Below are 20,964 nucleotides of genomic sequence, written 5' to 3'. Positions count from 1 at the left end.
ATGCCACTGGGTGAATTAGTCTGCTGGTAAAATGTGCTCCAGCTTGTGTAATGGACCTATTTAGTAGGAAGACAGAAGCCATATGAAACACCTGGGTGGTCTTCAGGGTACTTTCAAGTGGATTAGATTTCAGTTATCTAATGTGAGGTCACAAAGGTTTGGACAGCTGGGGCCAGTTCCACATGATGAGTAGAATATGACCCCTAGCTACCGGATACATAAGGTAAAAGGTGCCTGAGGTCACTGCTGATCCTTGGGCTCCAGGAGTAACTATGGGTCAGCAAGGGAGGTCTCAAACCACAGTCACAAATGTTGGAAATGTCTCCATTCAGGACAGGACAGAAGAGAGTCAGATTTTCCTCTGGTACTTTTATGAGACATGTTCCCTTCCAGGGGAGCCCAGTTTCTGTGTTTTCTGGATTGAGCTTCAGTTGAGTCTTGTTTAGAATTTTAAGTGCTATAAGTAGAAACTATGCCTTCCACATCAGAAGAAGTAAGAGAGGCATCAAGTCCCTTTGCTCCAACACAGCAGACAGCATTTGGGGCACACAGGCATTGGCATAAATCTATCTTTTGAATGTTCCTAAGAGATAACAGTGGCTCCATAGCACCCTACTTTTTCCACTCCTTCCGGGAACTTTGAATGATCCAATAAAATGTAATGACCAAAGGTTTCAAATGTAGCTGATAAATCATATAGATGTGTGCCCAGGATGCCTAAAATTGACTTATGGATGTTTCTCACCTATCATGAAGGACTTAGAGATTTGAATTTAGTACTTTGATGTTGCCAGTAATTGTTTGCAACTGCAGCTCAATGGCCTGAAGGCATTGCTTGATTTTTCCCTTTCTCATCTTGTGAAGCGGAGAAGGCAATGGCACTCCACTACAGTACTCTTGCCTGGAAAATCCCATGGATGGAGGAGCCTGGTGGGCTGCAGTCCATGGGGTCATGAAGAGTTGGACACAACTGAGCGACTTCACTTTCACTTTTCACTTTCCTGCATTGGAGAAGGAAATGGCAACGCACTCCAGTGTTCTTGCCTGGAGAATCCCAGGGACGGGGGAGCCTGGTTGGCTGCCATTTATGGGGTCGCACAGAGTCAGACACAACTGAAGCGACTTAGCAGCAGCAGCAGCATCTTGTAAAGAACTAGTGAAGTCGTCTTTCAGAGGTTGTTTTCAACTCAGTGGGAGCCCTGGCCTAAAATCTAGGACAAAGGAAAGGTTCCATGAACACTTCCTGCAGACCATCATTATTGCCCTAATGAACCATCCCAAATGTGCTCCCTGCTGAGGGAAACAATCCTCCCAAACCCCAATCCCCTCCACTGAACACTCATCCAAATTCACTTTATGGTTTTTATAAGGAAATTGCTAAAGAACCCATTGGGAAAGTATAACTTCACTTACTTTTTTAGTCAACATATTTAATATATTTATAAGCTACAAATGTCTTTCCAAAATGTGTTTTAGTCAATTCTTCAGTACTTGAACAAAATGCTATAGATTGGCTCTCTTTGGAAGCCTTAATCTTTTTCAAATTAGATCAAATTAAAACTATCCAAGTTTAAGACCTTCCTACAGGAATGATCTTCTAACCAGATCACTCAGTCGCTTTCTTCCTTAGTTGTTTGATTCATGCCTGTTTTCAGACTGAGCAAATCTTATTAGTATCCATGCACGGAGGCCCATCTCTAGCCTCTAAATTCATACGCCCCTCTGCCTACTATAAATAGGAGTCATCATTTTATACCAGTTTATCAATTCATACATGCTATGCACTTCAAAATTCTGTTTAAAAGTCATCTCTCCTAAAGAACCTTTTCAAGTAAACTCAACTCTTTTCCTTCTACTTTTCCTGTAGGTTGCATAAATCTTATGAAGATAGCTTAACTTCATAAATATCAAGTATGTAAGACTGTAAACTGTAGAAAACTGAAAAATCAACTGACCGGGCAATAGATCCCTTTATAAACTGCAGGAACTGACAAGAGTGTAGTTAATATTTCAGAGCCTCTACAAAAATTATTTAGCATTGATGTTGATGTCACTTTTATGCTCATTTATCATTAAATTGTACGGGTGATAACATGCTGCCTTAGTGTGAATAGTGTTTGTTTTAAAGTAAATGTTGATGCTAAGGGAAAAAAATATGTTAGGTGAAAGGATACCTGACAATCGTAATTTATTTACCTAGTGGGGGCACAGACCCCTTTCATGAACCAAAAAGCCCCCTTGTCTGATACATTTTAGAATCCCAAAGATTTCTGAAGTTAGAAGTTTATCTTTGTTCCTCTCACTCTGTTTGGTTCAATTCAGCAGGCGTCTGGTATGTATCCAGCCTGCTACATGGTTGTCTAAGGTATAATGTCACCCTACCTTACTCTCCTCCCCATCACTTTCTCTCTCCTCACTTTCCTGTAAGAACTTGCTTTATCCCTAACTTAAATGCTCACATTTGTATATGTACATGTTTATTATCTGTCTCCCTCTAACTATTTACATGAACTGCAAGATTAAGACCTTTGTGTGTTCTGTGCTGATGTATCCAGAATGCCTAGAAGACTTCTTAGTATATTTTAGGCATTCAGTAAAGATATGTCAGATGAATAAATTAAGAGGAGATGGGAAATAAAATACAACTTTATACATAAGACAAAACAGTATGTGACATACCCTGAAAAGGCACAGAAGTAGAACCACATTTTGTGGGACTCTCAATGTGTAAAACTTGGGAAGGTTGCATTTAAGAAAAGAAACATACATTTTATGTACAAAAATATAAAGGACTGCTATTTAAAATGAAGGAAAAAATCACAACAATCTTAATAAAGCCAATATACTAAAGATGTAAGATAATATGAAAAATATTTTATTAATGGTATTTAATTGGCTACATATTAATCAATGCCTAAAATAATTATTACACTTTTTCCTACAATCTTGACTGCATAATCTTTGACAATCTCTTCATACGTGATATTATTTTTTATATATTGAATGAACAGATAATACAGTCCTTGCCGTAGCATGGTAATCAAAATGTTTTTATCTAAATAATGTTTAGTATGTATAAACATGACGCTTCACACATATAGTTTTGTAATCTGTAAAATGGCTACAAATCTGTGTCTTACTAGCATAGGAATTTTGAATCTATGCTACATTTTCAAATATATTCCATAAAAGAGGACTTCCCATTTGTCAGGTTATCAGTGAAAATGGAATTATCTGATTGGTGAATTACATACGATTTTATACATGGACTGAGAGACCTTGTGCATGTCTAAGACATGGCATTAATTGACTTTAAAGAACATGAGAAAATTGATATTGCCATGTGGTTCACAATATGAAAAACTATAGTTTTGTGTAAATCAGGTAGATAAAATGTGAAAACTTCAATATGAGAAAAAGCGTATACCCTCAGGAATACAGCAATGATATACTTCAAAATAGAGGTATAAGCATCCTCAGAGAAAAGTATAATTCCCAATAAAAGTCAGTTACAAAAACCTTCACTTGTTTTTATAGCAATGTTGCTCCCATTTAAGCTTTCTAAATACTAAAAATATCTTATCATGTGTCTGCTCATTCATAACTATTATGTCACTAGACAGTTCTGTGAGTTGCTTGCATTTGTCGCATTGTGTGTTGAACAGACTTTAGGTTTTGCAATCCAAAAGGAAAGAAAAATAGTGCTGTTCATCAACTTGAACTTCTTTTTTCTTTTATGGCAGTACTGGGAGTCACTTTGTTAAGGGAGTGATATTTAAGGCTGAAGTATTTGGAAAATTGAAATTCTACTAAAATGTGACTTGGTTTCTCTCATGTGGTTTTTCCATCACGATATCTGAAAGCATGTCACAGCTGCTGCATTCATCACAGGCTGGGCACAAGACCTGCTCAGGCACTGCTATAGTGAAAGTGATCTCTTTTCGGGGCTTTGCCATAAATTTCACTGCTATTCAGACATTCAATTCAATTCATTTGCTCAGTTGTGTCCGACTCTGCAACCCCATGGACTGCGGCATGCAAGTCTTCCCTGTTCTTCACCAACTTCCGGAGCTTCCTCAAATTTATGTCCATCCAGTTGTGATGCCATGCAGCCATCTCATCCCCTGTCATTCCCTTCTCCTCCCTCCTTCAATCTTCCCCAGCATCAGGTTCTTTTTCAATGACTCAGTTCTTCACATCAGGTAGCTAAAATATTGGAGTTTCAGATTCAGCATTAGTCAGGACTGATTTCCTTTAGGGTTGACTGGTTGGATCTCCTTGCAGTCCAAGGGACTCTCAAGAGTCTTCTCCAACACCACAGTTCTAAAGCATCAATTCTTTGGGACTCAGATTTCTTTATAGTCCAACCACCATAGCTGGAGAAGGCAATGGCAAGCCACTCCAGCACTCTTGCCTAGAAAATCCCATGGATGGAGGAGCCTGGTAGGCTGCAGTCCATGGGGTTGCTAAGGGTCGGACACGACTGAGTGACTTCACTTTCACTTTCTCACATCCATACATGACTACTGGAAAAGCCATGGCTTTGACTAGATGGACCTTTGATGGCATAGTAATGTCTCTATTTTTAATGTGCCGTCTAGGTTGTTCATAGCTTTTCTTCCAAGGAGCACGCATCTTCTAATTCCATGGCTGCAGGCACCATCTGCAGTGATTTTGGAGCCTCCCAAAATAGTCTCTCACTATTTCCATTTCCCCATCTATTTGCCATGAAGTGATGGGTCCAGATGCCGTGATCTTAGTTTTCTAAATGCTGAGTTTTAAGCCAACTTTTTCACTCTCCTCTTTCACGTTCATCAAGAGGCTCTTTAGTTCTTCTTCGTTTTCTCCCATAAGACTTGTGTCATCTGCATATCTGAAGTTATTGGTATTTCTCCCAGCAATCTTGATTCCAGCTTGTGCTTCATCCAGACCAGCAATTCTCATAATATAGTCTGCATATAAGTTAAATAAGCAAAGTGACAGTATACAGTCTTGGCATACTCCTTTCCCAATTTGGAACCAGTCTGTTGTTCTATGTCCAGTTCTAACTGTTTCTTCTTGACCTGCATACAGATTTCTCAGGAAGCAGGTAAGGGGGTCTGGTACTTCCATTTCCTCAAGAATTTTCCACAGTTTGTTGTGATCCACATAGTCAAAGGCTTTGGCGTAGTCAATAAAGCAGAAGTAGATGTTTTTCTGAAACTTTCATGCTTTTTCTGTGATCCAACAGATGTTGGCAATTTGATCTCTGGATCCTCTCCCTTTTCTCAATCCAGTTTGAACATTTGGAAGTTCATGGTTCAAGTACTGTTGAAATCTGGCTTGGAGAATTTTGAGCATAACTTTGCTAGCATGTGAGATGAGTTCAATTTGCAGTAGTTTAAACATTCTTTGACATTGCCTTTCTTTGGGGTTGGAATGAAAACTGACATTTCCAGTCCTGTGGCCACTGCTGAGTTTTCCAAATTTGCTGGCATACTGAGTGCAGCACTTTCACAGCATCATCCTTTAGGATTTGAAATGGCTCAACTGGAATTCTATCACCTTTACTAGCCTTGTTCATAATGATGCTTCCTAAGGCTCACTTGACTTTGCATTCCAGGATGTCTGGCTCTAGGTGAGTGATATCACCATCGTGGTTATCTGGATCATGAAGATCTTTTTTGTATAGTTTTTCTGTACATTCTTGCCACCTTTTCTTAATATCTTCTGCTTCTGTTAGGTCCATACCATTTCTATTCTTTATTGAGCCCATCTTTGCATGAAATGTTCCCTTGGTATCTCTAATTTTCTTGAAGAGATCTCTAGTCTTTCCCATTCTGTTGTTTTACTCTATTTCTTTGCGTTGATCCATGAGGAAAGGTTTCTTATCTCTTCTTGATATTCTTTGGAACTCTGCATTCAGATGGGTATATCTTTCCTGTTCTCCTTTGCCTTTACCTTCTCTTCTTTTCTCAGCCATTTGTTAAGGTCTCCTCAGAAAACCATTTTGCCTTCTTGCATTTCTTTTTCTTCGGGATGGTCTTGATCTGTGCCTCCTGTATAATGTCACAAACCTCCTTCTATAGTTCTTCAGGGACTTTATCAGATTCTAACCCCTTGAATCTATTTGTCACTTCCACTATATAATCGTAATAGATTTGATTTAGGTCATACCTGAGTGGTCTAGTGGTTTTCACTACTTTCTTCAATTTAAGTCTGAGTTATGCAATAAGGTGTTCAATATCTGAGCCACAGTCAGCTCGTGGTCTTGCTTCTGCTGACTGTATAGAGCTTCTCCCTCTTTGGCTGCTAAGAATATAATCAGTCTTATTTTTGTATTGCCCACCTGGGGATGTCCACGTGTAGAGTCTTCTCTTGTGTGGTTGGAAGAGGGTGTTTGCTGTGACCAGTGCGCTCTCGTGTCAAAACTCTGTTAGCCTTTGTCCTGCTTCATTTTGTACTGCAAGGCCAAATTTACCTGTTACCCCAGATATCACTTGACTTCCTACTTTGCATTCCAGTCCCCTATAATGAAACGGACATCTTTTTTGGGTGTCAGTTCTAGTGTGTCTTGTCAGTTTTCATAGAACTATTCAACTTCATCTTCTTCAGCGTTACTGGTCGGGGCATAGACTTGGATTATTGTGATATTGAATGGTTTGCCTTGGAAACAATCAGAGATCATTCTGTCGTTTTTGAGATTGCACCCAAGAACTGCATTTCGGACTCTTTTTGTTGACCATGATGGCACTCCGTTTCTTCTAATGGATTCTTGCCCACAGTAGTAGATATAATGGTCATCTGAGTTAACTTTGTCCATTCCAGTCCATTTTAGTTCACTGATTCCCAAAATGTCTATGTTCACTCTGGCCAATTCCTGTTTGACCACTTCCAATTTCCCTGATGCATGGGCCTAACATTCCAGGTTTCTGTGCAATATTGCTTGTTTCAGAATCGAAGTTTACTTCCATTATCAATCACATCAACAAATGGGCACTGTTTTTTCTTTGATTCTGTCTCTTCCTTCTTTCTGGAGTATTTGTCCGCTCTTCTCCAGTAGCATATTGGGCACTTACTGGCCTGGGGCGTTCATCTTTCAGCGTCTTATCTTTTTGCATTTTCATACTGTTTGTGAGGTTCTCAAGGCAAGAATACCTAAGTAGTGATTTGCCATTCCCTTCTCCAGTGGACCACACTTTGTCAGAGCTGTCCACTATGACCCGTCCATCTTTGGTGGCCCAACACATCATGGCTCATAATTTCCTTGAGTTAGACAAGGCTGTGGTCCGTGTGATCAGTTTGATAGCATTATGAATTTTTCATTTTTAAATGGGTCTCCAGGTTTTGGTTCAGGGGAGTTTGTTAGGCATCCGTTGAAAAGCCCTATCTCATGCCCATAAACACACATGCACAATCAGGTTGCCTCCCAAAGCAAATAATGTGCCACTTTCACTATTTTTTAAATCGATTTTATTTTTTGTTTGTACCAAATGGCTTGTGGGCTCTTAGTTCCCTTACCAAGGATTGAACCATGCCCTCTGTCATCTAAGCGTGAAGTCCTAACCACTGAACCAACAAGGAGTTCCCACTAATCTTTTATGGATTTGTGTGGTTAATAGGAAACCATTTATTGGAGAGACCGTTCCCTCTGTGACATGTACTAGTGGGCCTTGACTCATGGTGTCAGCATCTTGCTGTGTGATATGGATTGCTATTTGCCTTTTAGTCACTCAGTTCCCAGCATCCTTTCCTTTTTTCTGTATTTTCCTATCCACTTGTTCCTATCTGCTGACCTTTTTTGATGAAAGGAATTGCTACTGTACTGAAGAGACACCGCTCTTCTTACTTCCACGCACTCACCCACGTGGAGGTATGATCCTACAATGGAAAAGTGTCAAGTGAATAAAACTGGAGCAGAAATCAAGTCCAAAAGACTTAGGAACATAATTTCTCTGGACTTCAATTTCCTTATTGGCTATATAAATCACAGAACTATCTTTTTAGATCTGGAATGGGCCTTGGGTATAGCTTATCCAACATACCTCCTGAGTTAATCAGGAAACCTTGGACTCTGAGATGCAACCCTCCTGGAGGGCTCATAGTGCCAGGGGCACCTGAAGCACTGATTTCCTCACACCTGCTCTCTCGTCACTGTATGTTTGAAGGACATTTCTATACTGTAATGTCAAATGCACTCAACAAGTGTCATAGTACAAGATAATTAGCATCCAGGCAACCATGATGCAATTTATGCATCCTGTTAATATTAACATACTATTAATATTGCTTACCTGGCAGAGCCTTTTTTTTTTCCCTATTTATCTCTTTTTAAGCCCTTAAAAAGGTTAACCATTTGCAATGCACTTTCATCATCAAAGTGAAATACTAATATTTACCAATTTAGGGCTTCCTGGTAGTCAGATGGTAAACAATCTGCCTGCAATGCAGGAGACCTGGGTTAGATCCCTTTGTCAGGAAGATCCCCTAGAGAAGGGAATTGCTACCCATTCCAGCATTCTTGCCTGGAGAATTCCATGGACAGAGGAGCCTAGCGGACTACAGTCCATGGGATCACAAAGAGTCAGACATGACTGAGCAACTAACATACACACACCAATTTAGGTGTATTTGAATAACATTTTCCCTGTTTATATTTATCTTGTCATCCTAAATGTCAGTAGCATTGGAAAGAGAATGTGTTCTCTTTCTTCAAATGAGGTGTTTCTGTGACCTGATAATTCAATAGCACAGATGTAATATCTTAGAACAAAGGGAAACTGAACCTATGCAAAACCAGCCTTTACCCCTATTTCTACAGAACCAGTTTATCATGTTAATTTCAGTTCCTTTCTCCTTCCTACCTTTCCTCCATGCTCAACTCTGTGGCTTTGTTAACCACACGTTATTCTAGACACAGTTTGAAGATACTCCGAAGATTCTATGAGCATGAAACCCTGGTTTTCTCACTGGTTTGCCTGCAGTGCCATTGGTTGGTGTGTGCTAATCTTCCTCTTTTCCTCGCTTTGCCTCATGTTTGTCTCTGTCAGTCATTCTGGAAGCCAGTACGATTTCTAGTATGAACTTCATACGCACCTTTATAAATGCCCAACTGAAAAATCTCTTCTTTGATTTCCCATGCATGTGAAGACATCTTAAATTAAAAGTAGATCATTCAAACCTTCGATGGGCTGAAGTCAAGTTTCTTGATGGTGGATTTTTTCTGGAACAAATCACAGCAATTGCAAAAACTTCTTTATTGCTTGTCCTTCCTCGAGGGAGAAATATAAGCGTAGTTTTCGGTTTCTTTTGGACACTCCTTCTCATTTGCTTTGTACGTGGAGCCGCTGCTAAGTTCTCCTGTGTCTTCTAGTTGTTCACTCTGTTTTTGCCTGTGGCCACTGAGTCCCTCTTTACCTTCTTCACATCACCCTCCCAGCCTCTCCATGATTGGGCCTCCCAGTTCTTACAGAAAGCCTTCTTGGCACCTTAACTGGGACCCCCAGAGCTTTCCAGGTGTCAATGGCCCTGGAATAAAGTAACACCAGTATTTATGACAAGCTGTCCTTCTGATTTTGCTCAGGAGAATCATTAACCATTCTTAAATAAATCCCAGCTCCTACTTACCATACAATTTTGAACTTGTGCCTTTGTGATATTTGACATGGGGACCACATTTAAAAACATTGTTTTTTCTCTGCCCACTACATCATCATACGGATGATTCTTCTGGATCTTGGTTTCAGTCTCTAACTGCCTGTCTTTCTGAGACATCTTTCAAAACTCTATAAACAATTTCACATATAACACATCATTTGGCATTTAAATTGATTTCGTTCCAAGCAAATCATCTATCTAAACAGGGGGAAAAAATCCCCCTAGGGGTGTGTGTGCATATCATTTATACTGAGGAGACAGCAACTTGTGTTTGTATATATAACACCTTCAGTCTGGGCTGGCCTTTGTATCTTGTATGATCCGTTGATGTACCAAGCTGAGCCTTTTAACTAGTTGCTACCCTCTTTCAAAATTCTGTTTCCCAAACATGATTAGATGACCCTTCTCTGGCTTCCTTTATAAGAGTTGTTGTTCAGTCATATCTGACTCCTTGGGCTCCCATGGTCTGCAGCACACCAGGTTCCCCTGTTCTTTACCATCTCTCAGAGTTTGCTCAAACTCTTGTCCGTTGAGTCAGTGATGCCATCCAGTCCTCTCATCCTCTGTCATCCCCTTCTCCTCCTCTGTCATCCCCTTCTCCTCCTGTCTTCAATATTTCTCAGCATCAGGATCTTTTCCAATGAGTCGACTCTTCGCATCAGGTGGCCAAAGTATTAGAGATTCACCTTCTGCATCAGTCCTTCCAATGAATATTCAGGTTTGATTTCCTTTAGGATTAATTGGTTTGATCTCCTTGCAGTCCAAGGGACTCTCAAGAGTCTTCTCCAGCACCACAGTTCAAAGGCATTATTGTATTTATAAGGGGCATTAGACAATCACCTCTGATTCTTTGCATTTTGCATTTATCATCTTCAAAGTGGTGATTGCTTAAGAACTGGAAGATGCACCCTCTTCATAAACACCTAGGAACCGACTCCAGTGCTAGTTCACTCTAAGCCTGGGAAAGCGTGATGAATCTAGCCATCTTCTTAAGGTGAAGAACAGTGAATGAGTGTGTAAATTTTTTCCTGAATGTCACATAAGCCCTGAATATAGGACAATTATCCAAAAAGGATTGAGCTTCCCCGATGTGGCAATATTCCGTCCTGTAAGGACAGCGTAACGAGCAGCTACACACCTGATCAGGAATTCTACTCTTTTGAGAGATGCTGCTTGTCTGTGGCTGTCTCTTTGGCTTCCAGAGAAGGAAATGGCAACCCACTCCAGTGTTCTTGCCTGGAGGATCCCAGGGACGGGGGAGCCTGGTGGGCTGCTGTCTATGGGGTCGCATAGAGTCGGACACGACTGAAGCGACTTAGCAGCAGCAGCAGCAGCATGCTTCTGTGCATCTGGCCGATTAGCATAGTACTTGACCCATTCTACACTGTGTCTGTTCATTGGTATCAGTCCTCCAATAAGGCATACACACCACCCCTAACACTTCACTGAGACCTGCTTATCTGTATACTGAAGTGTTCTTTTGTCCACACACCCCCATCTTTAAAAGATATTCTTAAAGTGAGAACCATGATTGTTCATCTTAATGATTATCCACCTCTTGTAAAGGTTGATGCATAGTGGGGCCTCCAGTATTTAAGTGAATAAAGAAACAAAGCAGCTGTATGTACACTTTATGCTTTAAAGTACTTAGTATTTCTTATTTTATTTGGCTCTTCAGACAGTGCATTTTAAACTGTGATATCAAGGCATGATGTTGTTCCTTGAGCTGAATTGAGGGCTTTTGCATTTAAAATTTAATGAGTCTTAATTAGTTTAAAATCGCCAATGAGTGGTACTTCTTTTCTACTTTTGAAATTCCTTTCCACCACAACATTTTTTTTTTTTTTCTTAAAAGCTTAACTTTCTTTCGTAAGGCTATACCTGTTTTTGCACAGGATTACTTTGGCCACCTCATGCGACGAGTTGACTCACTGGAAAAGACTCTGATGCTGGGAGGGATTGGGGGCAGGAGGAGACGGGGACGAGAGAGAATGAGATGGCTGGATGGCATCACCGACTCGATGGACATGAGTTTGAGTGAACTCCGGGAGTTGGTGATGGACAGGGAGGCCTGGCGTGCTGTGATTCATGGGGTCGCGAAGAGTCGGACACGACTGAGTGACTGAACTGAACTGAACTGAACTGATGTTTTACTATTTTCGTTTACATAGTATTCCAAAATTCACTTGACTACTGGGAGTTGAGCTTTTCAAGCAGATAAGGTAACATTGCTCACAAGAGCAAGCCCTATACCCTCCTTTTTCTCATGTGTGTATTTGTGGGGAGGAGATTGATTCCTTATAGAAACTATCTGTCAGACAGTGGTGTGTCTCATACATGACTTATTTTACTTCAGCTTTCCGTCATCTCTGTGATGCAATGTTATCACCGGGCGTTAAATGATGAACTTGTGTCATAGAGCAGTCCAGTGTCACAGAGCCAGGAGAGGTGAGGTTCGGTCTGTTTGATTCCAAAGCCCAGGTGCTCTCCATTGTCCTCACACCATAGTTTTTAAGAGTCTAATCTTTACTAAACTCCTTCAAGCAGATGTTATATTTTAAACTCTCCCCCCAACCCCAGGAGTTTACATAAAACTGAATGTAGTTGACTCTCTCATTTCAGCTTGGCTTACGAGGTCTGCCTTCTACCCTATTAAATTCATTCAAAAATTGTGTTGGTTGCTTAGTCATGTCTGACTCTTTGCGATCCCATGGACTGTAGCCTGCCAGTCTCCTCTATCCATGGAATTCTCAAGGCAAGAATACTGGAGTGGGTAGCCATTCCCTTTTTTCAGGGGATTTTCCCAACCCAGGGATTGAACCCAGGTCTCCTGCATTGCAGGCAGATTCTTTACCAGCTGAGCCACCAGCAAAGCTCCATTTGCATCCAAGGATTTGCTCGAATCATCTTCAGCGCTTCTGATTACTTGCTTACTCTTATACCCTGGAGTGTGTCTTCCCTTGTTTTTAAACTATAACTCTCTCTCTTCCAGACAGTCACCTTTGAATGGGGTTGAGAATTTAAAAATTAAATTTTAAATTGCCAAATGAAAGATTGTTTAAAACTCTGTCACTTTCCTATTTAAAAATATTCATTGGAGACAGCAAAGGAGAAATTAGGTGACTTAACAGGAGGCGTTTAGTTGTGGGATACTGAAAAGTGGAGAACAAAACTTATTCCTGAAGAGTTGACAGTGGATTTAAGAAAGACCTAGTTGTTTTAAAGTTTGTTTGTTGACTTTCCAAATAGTTGGTCCACTGGTGTAAAATTGAACTGCCATCTTCTGCGAGCCATGCTGCGGTACCATGGCATATTGATTGATCATAGAAATCCAAATACATGCTATTATAAAATATGTTTTAAATAATTTATTATTTTTGTTATTAAAACAGCAGATATTAAGACAGTAAGACTAAAACAACAACAACAAAAGGGATCAGTCATGTTTTTTAAGTTGAAGGAAAACTATATGGTGTAGCTTAAGGAAAATATATTTATTACCCAAGAAGAATAATGTCTTTCTTTTTCCCTTCTTTCCACTCTCTTCCTTACACCAGCATAAATACACATTCTGTATATATATATGTAATATACAGAATAATTCTTATATATATAATATAATATAATATATATATTATATATAATTTTGTATATATATATTATATACAGGTATGGGTCTTAGCTGAAAATCTGTGTAACTGAAATTGTCAGTCACTGAAATGTTCATCTTTGTGCCTCTATATCAACTTATTTTGTGACCTTGGTGTCATGTACTGTGCATGCATGCATGGTAAGTTGCTTCACTTGTGTCCTACTCTTTGCAACCCATGGACTATAGCCCTGCCAGGCTCCTCTGTCCATGGGATTCTGCAGGAAAGAATACTGGAATGGGTTGCGATGCCCTCCTCCAGGGGATCTTCCTGATCTAGGGATCGAATCCAAGACTCACATCTCCTGTGTTGGTGGGTTCTTTACCAAGAGTGCCACCTGTTAAGCCCGTCATGTACTAGTTTGACACGTTTTTTTATTTTTGTTTGTTTGTTTTCTAATTTGAGATCATTGATGTACTAGTTTGGGTTAAATGCTTAGAAACAAACCAAAGTTTCACGAAATTAGCCCCATTCTCTTCTTAATTTCAAAGATAATGGGTTACTTCTGAGGATATTACATTTAGACTAACTTGTTCACTTGGTGTTAATGGTAATTCAGGGGCATAACCTGAGAGGCTTAGTTTTCAGATCAACTGACAGAGAGAAAAGCATCCTGGTGAAACTGGGACTCTATTGTCTAAATTTTATGGAAGTTTCTCTTTTATTTTCTTCTTTTTTTATGGTTTTCCTTTTTTGTTTGTTTCTTTCAGAGAATAATTGCCAACCATAGAACTATTAGTGTGTCACTGCTTAAGAGATGTTTTATATAATTGATTGTACATGCAAAACAGAAACAGACTCACAGACATAGAAAGCAAACTTATGGTTATCAAAGGGGAAAGGGGAGAGGGGAGCCACCAGTTAGGGGCACATGATTAACCAATTTACACAGAACTATATATTAAATAGGTAAGCAATAAGGATATACTGCATAGAACAGGGAATTATGCCCATTAACTTATGATAACCTATAATAGAATAGAATCTGCAAAAATGCTGAATCACTCTGCTATCCACCTGAAACTAACACAATGTTGTAAATCAACTATACTTGAAAACATGTTTAAGATGGAGGTAGAGAATAATGTAGTGACATATACCTATTAATAAAAAATAAATAATGGAACATGAAATTGGACTTTATTATAGCTTTTGGCATAGTGTTTCATCCTCAGTAGCACATTGATTTCTTATTATAAAATAAGTTGTTTTTTTTAAAAAGCAACTTCTAACTGAATAAGAGTGAAACGTGTTAGAAATTCTATGTTTTGTACACAGAATAAGGATGTTATAGCACATAGAAAAATCAGATTTGTAAATAACTTCAAAATGGATTGACTTTTTATAACTATACCATATAGAATGAAGTATGAAAAATGTTATTTTAAACTGTGATAGCTTGAATTACTTTCAGAATATTGATAAGCAGAGAATTGCATTTCTACTATTTTTTCCCTAGAGGCACACAAATATAAAGTTAATTTTTATAAGAGCAATTTTTAAGTCACAGGTTTTTGGAGAGTTTCCTATATAGTGGTCAATTGTGTATGAAACAAATTATTTTTAGCCTAATTGCAGTCAGAGTAGTTAGGCCACTCACTCTGTTAAGGCTGAATTTCATTTGAACTTCCTAATAGTATGATTTGTTTTCAGAATTTAATAACTGACTCAAATATTTAATAGTGGAAGCTTTCATTAAATTTAAAAGAAATCAGGATATATTTTTAGAAGAGCTAACTTATTTTCCTTATCAGTTTTATCTACTTTAGAAGAAAAGAAAGAGAATGAAGCCCATCTCTTTGTGAACTTAAATAGACATTAATGCTATAACCCCAGCAAATAATTTATTTCAGTATATATCATCATTCAGAAGAGTTGGGAAGCACGAAATGGCAGTAATAACTATACTTCCAGCTCTCCTGAATAGCAAATTGCACTGACTCTGTGAAACTCCTTACTTGTCTGCTGGATAATCATTCTTTTTAAGACTCAAATATATTTTCTAGACCAGTTTTCAATTGCACATTATCTACTTTTGCATTGCCTAACCGTTTTCTGTTGAGTACAGTGACTTATTTTGAAATGCGAGTGGGGAAAGCTAAGAGTTGAAAGATTTTGTTTCCATGTGTCATCCTAGAAATAGATGACAAAAAGATCATTAAATGGATTAATTACAGGCACCCTTAGAATAGAATGTTTTTACATTAAAGTCTGTTATAAGCCTTTTAAATTAAATTGCATTGTACCATACTCTCTGCTCCCCCCACCCCTGGGGCCTCTTGACCTTTCATCTCTTATTTTGTCCTATAGGCACTCCACTGCTGGTGAGGAGAAGCAGTGACCCAGTGCCAAGTCCACCTGCAGATGCCCAGTCAAGCACTTCCCACCCCGGTGGTCAGAGTCTGAAACCTGTGATTCCAGTAGGTATCCCGTTGTTTGCATTTCTAGTAAAAGATCAAAGCGCCTTACACATAAACTAACTGGGACATTATAGTCTTAAGTAAGTGCATAATTAGAGATCTTTTGATAGGATATGTAATATTACTTATAAGATTAATAACTAATATGAGCTATTGCTAGTATATAGTTATAGTGAGAGCTATTATTTACAGAGCACCAGTTGTGTGCCTAGGACTGTTTAAAGGGCTTTACATTGTCATTTACACTTCCACCTCAAAGTACCAACTTGCTTTTGTCTCCATTTTACTGATGATGTAATTGAAGCAGAAGCAGATCTAATGATTTATCAAAGGTCACAGCTAGTAAGTGGCCAAGTCAAGACTTTAACCCAGGTGGTCGGCTGCAGAACCTGCGCTCTTAACTAGTGCACTGTACAGTTGGATCCCTCATCCTCTGGCTTCATGATACTCCAAGAGATAGTTTATCTGTTTGTGGTATGTTCATGCAGTGCCGTGTGAAGTCATGTAATGGTGAATGGTTTCACACTACTGGTATCATAGACATGGTACCAGGACCGAGTTTCTACATCTCAACGTTCAAATGAAGGCAAATTGAAATTAGATACCAAAATGCTCACACCTAATAAAGCTTACAACTGCTTTACTTCTAACTGAGAAGTGAAGTGGAGAATAGTTTACTAAGAGACTATGTCCTCTTTCTATATGAAACTGTGGGATTTTCCTGCTAAATCCCATTCTTCTTTGAAGAGTTGTAATTGTGGTTCATCCTCTGAAATAACCTAAGAGTTAGGTTTTCGATGATGGCTGTGTATCATTGCAATAGGTGATCTTCAATAATGGCACCCTATTTTAAAATTTTTCTGAAAGTGAATCTCTTCTCCATTTTAAGTGTCACTGTGTATGATACCTTTTAAAAAGGCAATGTTTTTGGTATATAGAGATGCTGAATGAACTAAATGGATTCTCCCAGGGTGAAATAAAATATTCTCAGTAAGAAGCTGTTAATGTGTAGGATGGCTTCCCTGGTGGCTCAATGGGAAAGAATCCACCTGCCAATGCAGGAGATATGGGTTTGATCCCTGGGTTGGGAAGATCCCCTGGAGAAGAAAATGGCAACCCACTCCAGTATTCTTGCCTGGGGAGTGTCATGGACAGAGAAGCCTGGTGTTCATGGGGTTGCAGAGTCGGACATGACTTAGCGACTAAACAACAATAATGTGTATGAAGGTAGGGGTCACCATACTAACTCATGGGGTAATTAAATAGGCTTACAGCAATATTTTGCATGTTTCTTTTTGTAAGCCTGGAAGTGTCCTGAAAGTATTTTAGATGTAATATTTTCTCACTTTCCATCCTTATAAGGAAACATATTTAGTAGAACATTATTTTAATAAAAATCAGGTGTATGTATTCTGCTCAAATGATGAGTATAAACAGAACCAGTATGTGGTGTGGCATTTGCATGTGTGTTTAAATGCCCACTGATTGAGCCCACGTTAAGCCTAAATATATTGGATTGGAGGAAAAGAAGAACCATAAAAATGAGAGAAGAATTACATAACAGAGAAAAACTATAATTTACTGCTTATTTTTATGATGTTAATATACCCCCAAACCAAAGTGTGATCTGTGTTACCATGATTTACATGCAGAAACCCCACGAATATTAGGTCCATGTTTCTATCACTTAGGCTCTGTGTTGAGATCAACTGAAAATACAACAATATAGCTTTCCCTAGACAAAGTGAGGGCTACTATCTTTCTGCTACATACTATATCCTTAACAAAATATGATACCGCTATGTTCCAATCTTGGGTATTTGGGGAGGACTATTCAGGACTGACTTCCTTTACGATTGACTGGTTTGATTTCCTTGCTGTCCAAGGGACTCTCAAGAGTCTTCTTCACCACCACAGTTCAAAAAGTATCAATGCTTCAGTGCTCAGTTTTCTTTATGGTCCAACTCTCACATCCATACATGACTCCTGGAAAAACCATAGCTTTGACTAGAAGGACCTTTGTTGGCAAAGTAATGTCTCTGGTTTTTAGTATGCTATCTAGGTTTGTCATAGTTTTTCTTCCAAGGAGCAAGTGTCTTTTAATTTCAAGGCTGTAGTTACCATCTGCAGTGATTTTGGAGCCCAAGAAAATAAAGTCACTAGGTGTCTAAATGAAGACATTTAGGTGTGTTTATTTTTACCAAGAGGAAAAATACATTTGTATGTGTGAAAGTGCACACACACGTGTATTATAGCTATCTCCCTTTATCTCTGTACATCCTAACCCACGTGCTAGTTACACCTGCTTGTCCAGTATCATGACCACTGGCCACATGTGGATATTGACCACTAGAAATGTATTTCAAGTGTGACATACACACTGGATGTCAAAGATATTGAAATATGAAAAAAATAATATAAAAAATCTTATTGATAATTTTTTATTGACTCCACATCAAAATGTTACTAGGTTTGGTAAACTCAGTTGAATAAAGTATATTTAAATTGTTTTCACCTGTTTCTTTGTACTTTAAAAAAAGATGCAGCTACTGAAAAATTAAAAATTATATCTGTGGTTCACATTGTATTCCTATTGGACAGAGCAGCTCAGACCTAAGTAAAATTGGATATAGCACTAATGAAATGGTTTGAGACCCTTGAGAGAAAGTTCTTTGAGTTGCACATCATCTCTGGGGTAACAGTATGATTAGGTTTGCCTGGGGCAGTCTGAGTTCATGTGGCATATTTATTAATTGTGTCCCTGCTAACTCTCAGAGGTGTCCATGTATGGATGATTAATTATGTGGCACCCTACACATAGCCCTGTAGTCACTTGTAGTGTTTGCTCAGTGACCAAAGGAGCAACCTTCCAAGGAAACCATGGGAACATAACAACTGCAACTCTTACATGGGAGCACACTGCCCAGAGGGTTCTATGTGTCGGACCTGAGCCCAGGTGGTACAGAATTGGAGACTACAGATTCACCATCTCTCAGACTCTGTAATTCTATCCGATGCTTCCTCTACCACTTCAGCTGCACTATAGTTGATTTCTGTGGTTTGATAAGGGATAATGAAAACGGGGAGCATGTGATAATGTACCCATGTAGCCACTGATATGAAAAATAATTGCTTAAAAAGCTCCATTCTATTGCATTTCATGTCAATATCCAAGAAGAAAAGCAACTACAACAAAATTCCCACTCTTAAACAGAGTGTTCATATGTAAGTAATTCACAGATGGCAGAGCCCCAAGTGGGTTATATTCAATCATTCCCAAGAAATGAGACTTACTTAAAACCCACAGCATAAGAAGCTGTAAGAATGAATATTTGACACATTTGATTATGTTGAAATATTGCCTCTAAAACCACAGTTGATGATTGTTATTTTTAGTTGTACTTCATTAGACTTGCTCTAGAAGGGAGATTTTTCTTTGATGTCCAGAGATATGTTTTTTGAAATGCTGAAAAAGTCACACTTGTTTTCTGGCTGGTGAAGTTATTACAGATTGATTATTTAAAATGTACAGCCTCGAACAAGTTGGAGTTTTTAAAAAGGGTTTAAAGTAGAAAAATCAGATCTTCAGCAAATTTCTAATTCTGTGAATATTACAAAGCCACTAAACCTCAGTATCTGTCTCTAAGAGTACCACCAGATAAATTTGTTTCCTTCCTTCCTCTTTTCATATACCTATCCAGTTAATCAGAATAGCATGATTATTAATGTGAAAATATTATATGACTATTTATCTTTCAAGGAATAGAAAATTGAATTTGACTGACTGCTTGTGAATCAAAGAAAGAGAATCCTGGGGGCAAGATAGTGTAGTAAGAACGTCATTATGGGCCTCTTTACCTTCCTTGCTTTGATTGTAACCTGGTGTTCTTGGCTTAAGGGCATGCCATAAAGCCAGGTTCTTGAAATTGATGTTCCTGAATTCGCGGATGGAAGAGAACTCTAAAACAGATGTGATTTTTTCCCCCTTAATATCCGGTTAACTACCCTGGTTGTTTTGTGTTTTAATGACTGTTTATGGTTTCACATTTAACCCTAGGGCAAAATGATCCTGCAGGGTAAGTAAATTAAAAAGTGATTCCTGAAAAAGATAATGCTGTGGTTGTTCTCTTTGTTTGTTCTAAAACTATTACTTGTCTTGATTACCAAAATAAATTAAGAAAATACTGGTCTGTTTTTTAGGCTATATCTAAAATATATGCCTTTTATTTCAAAAAATAACATGGTTGTCTTTGAAGTTGTTAAATTGGAAGTCCATGGATGGGTTACAGAGGGTCTGTTCAGTCCCCGAAGTTTTACTCATGTCATAGTGTATGTGTGTGTCTGTGCATGCATGTGTGTTTAGAGTGTGCATGTGTGTCCTATGGAGAAGGCAGTGGCAACCCACTCCAGTACTCTTGCCTGGCAGATCCCATGGACGGAGGAGCCTGGTAGGCTGCAGTCCATAAGTTCGCTAAGAGTCGGACACAACTGAGCGACTTCACTCTCACTTTTGACTTTCCTGCATTGGAGAAGGAAATGGCAACCCACTCCAGTGTTCTTGCCTGGAGAATCCCAGGGACGGCGGAGCCTGGTGGGCTACAGTATTCGGGGTCGCAAAGAGTCGGACATGACTGAGCGACTTCACTTCACTTCACTTCACTTCACTATGGGGTCGCACAGAGTTGGACACGACTGAAGTGACTTAGCAGCAGCAGCAGCGGCAGCAAGTGTGTCCTGAAGGTGCTTATCATATGTTGTCTTAACTCTTATCATATGTTACAAGGAATACAAAAGACCAAGAACCACTTGTTTTGAGGTTTAGGATGAAATAATGTGGGGAAGCCACTAATTCTCAGAGTATGATGAAAGATAAAGAAGTAAAGTGGAAATTACTGCTGTCCTCCAAATGTGTATTAAATAGTTAAGGTTATTTCATCATATTATTGGACTTCCCTCATGGCTCAGTTGGTAAGGAATCCACCTGCAATGCAGGAGACCTGGGTTTGATCCCTGGGTTGGGAAGAATCCCTGGAGGTGGGCATGGCAACCCACTCCAGTATTCTTGTCTGGAGAATCCCCATGGACAGAGGAGCCTAGTGGGCTACAGTCCATGGGGTCACAAAGAGTTGAAAATGTGTATTAAATAATTGAGGTCATTTCATCATATTACTACCTTTCCTCTCGAGCACATAATATATTAATATATAAATCCAAGATGTGCAGATAAATGGGAGTTTTTGAATTGCCTCATTGAGAGG

General features: G+C 39.0%; 1 protein-coding gene across 1 annotated transcript in view; it reads left to right on the top strand.

Annotated features, from left to right (window-relative positions):
- Window positions 1-20,964, top strand: part of PARD3B (par-3 family cell polarity regulator beta) — a 1,186,757-nt gene that overhangs the window by 549,088 nt on the left and 616,705 nt on the right. The window contains exon 4 of the mRNA XM_055396969.2: window positions 15,597-15,706. Within this exon, the coding sequence (XP_055252944.2) occupies window positions 15,597-15,706 (110 nt within the window). The remainder of the gene's footprint in view (window positions 1-15,596; window positions 15,707-20,964) is intronic.

Source organism: Moschus berezovskii, chromosome 2 (genome assembly GCF_049115385.1).
Source record: "Moschus berezovskii isolate FMDL1 chromosome 2, NW_MosBer_1.0, whole genome shotgun sequence".
NCBI classification, from domain to species: Eukaryota; Metazoa; Chordata; class Mammalia; order Artiodactyla; family Moschidae; genus Moschus; species Moschus berezovskii.
The sequence above is the reverse complement of the archived record's forward strand: the minus strand, read 5'-3'. Positions and strand labels throughout refer to the sequence as shown.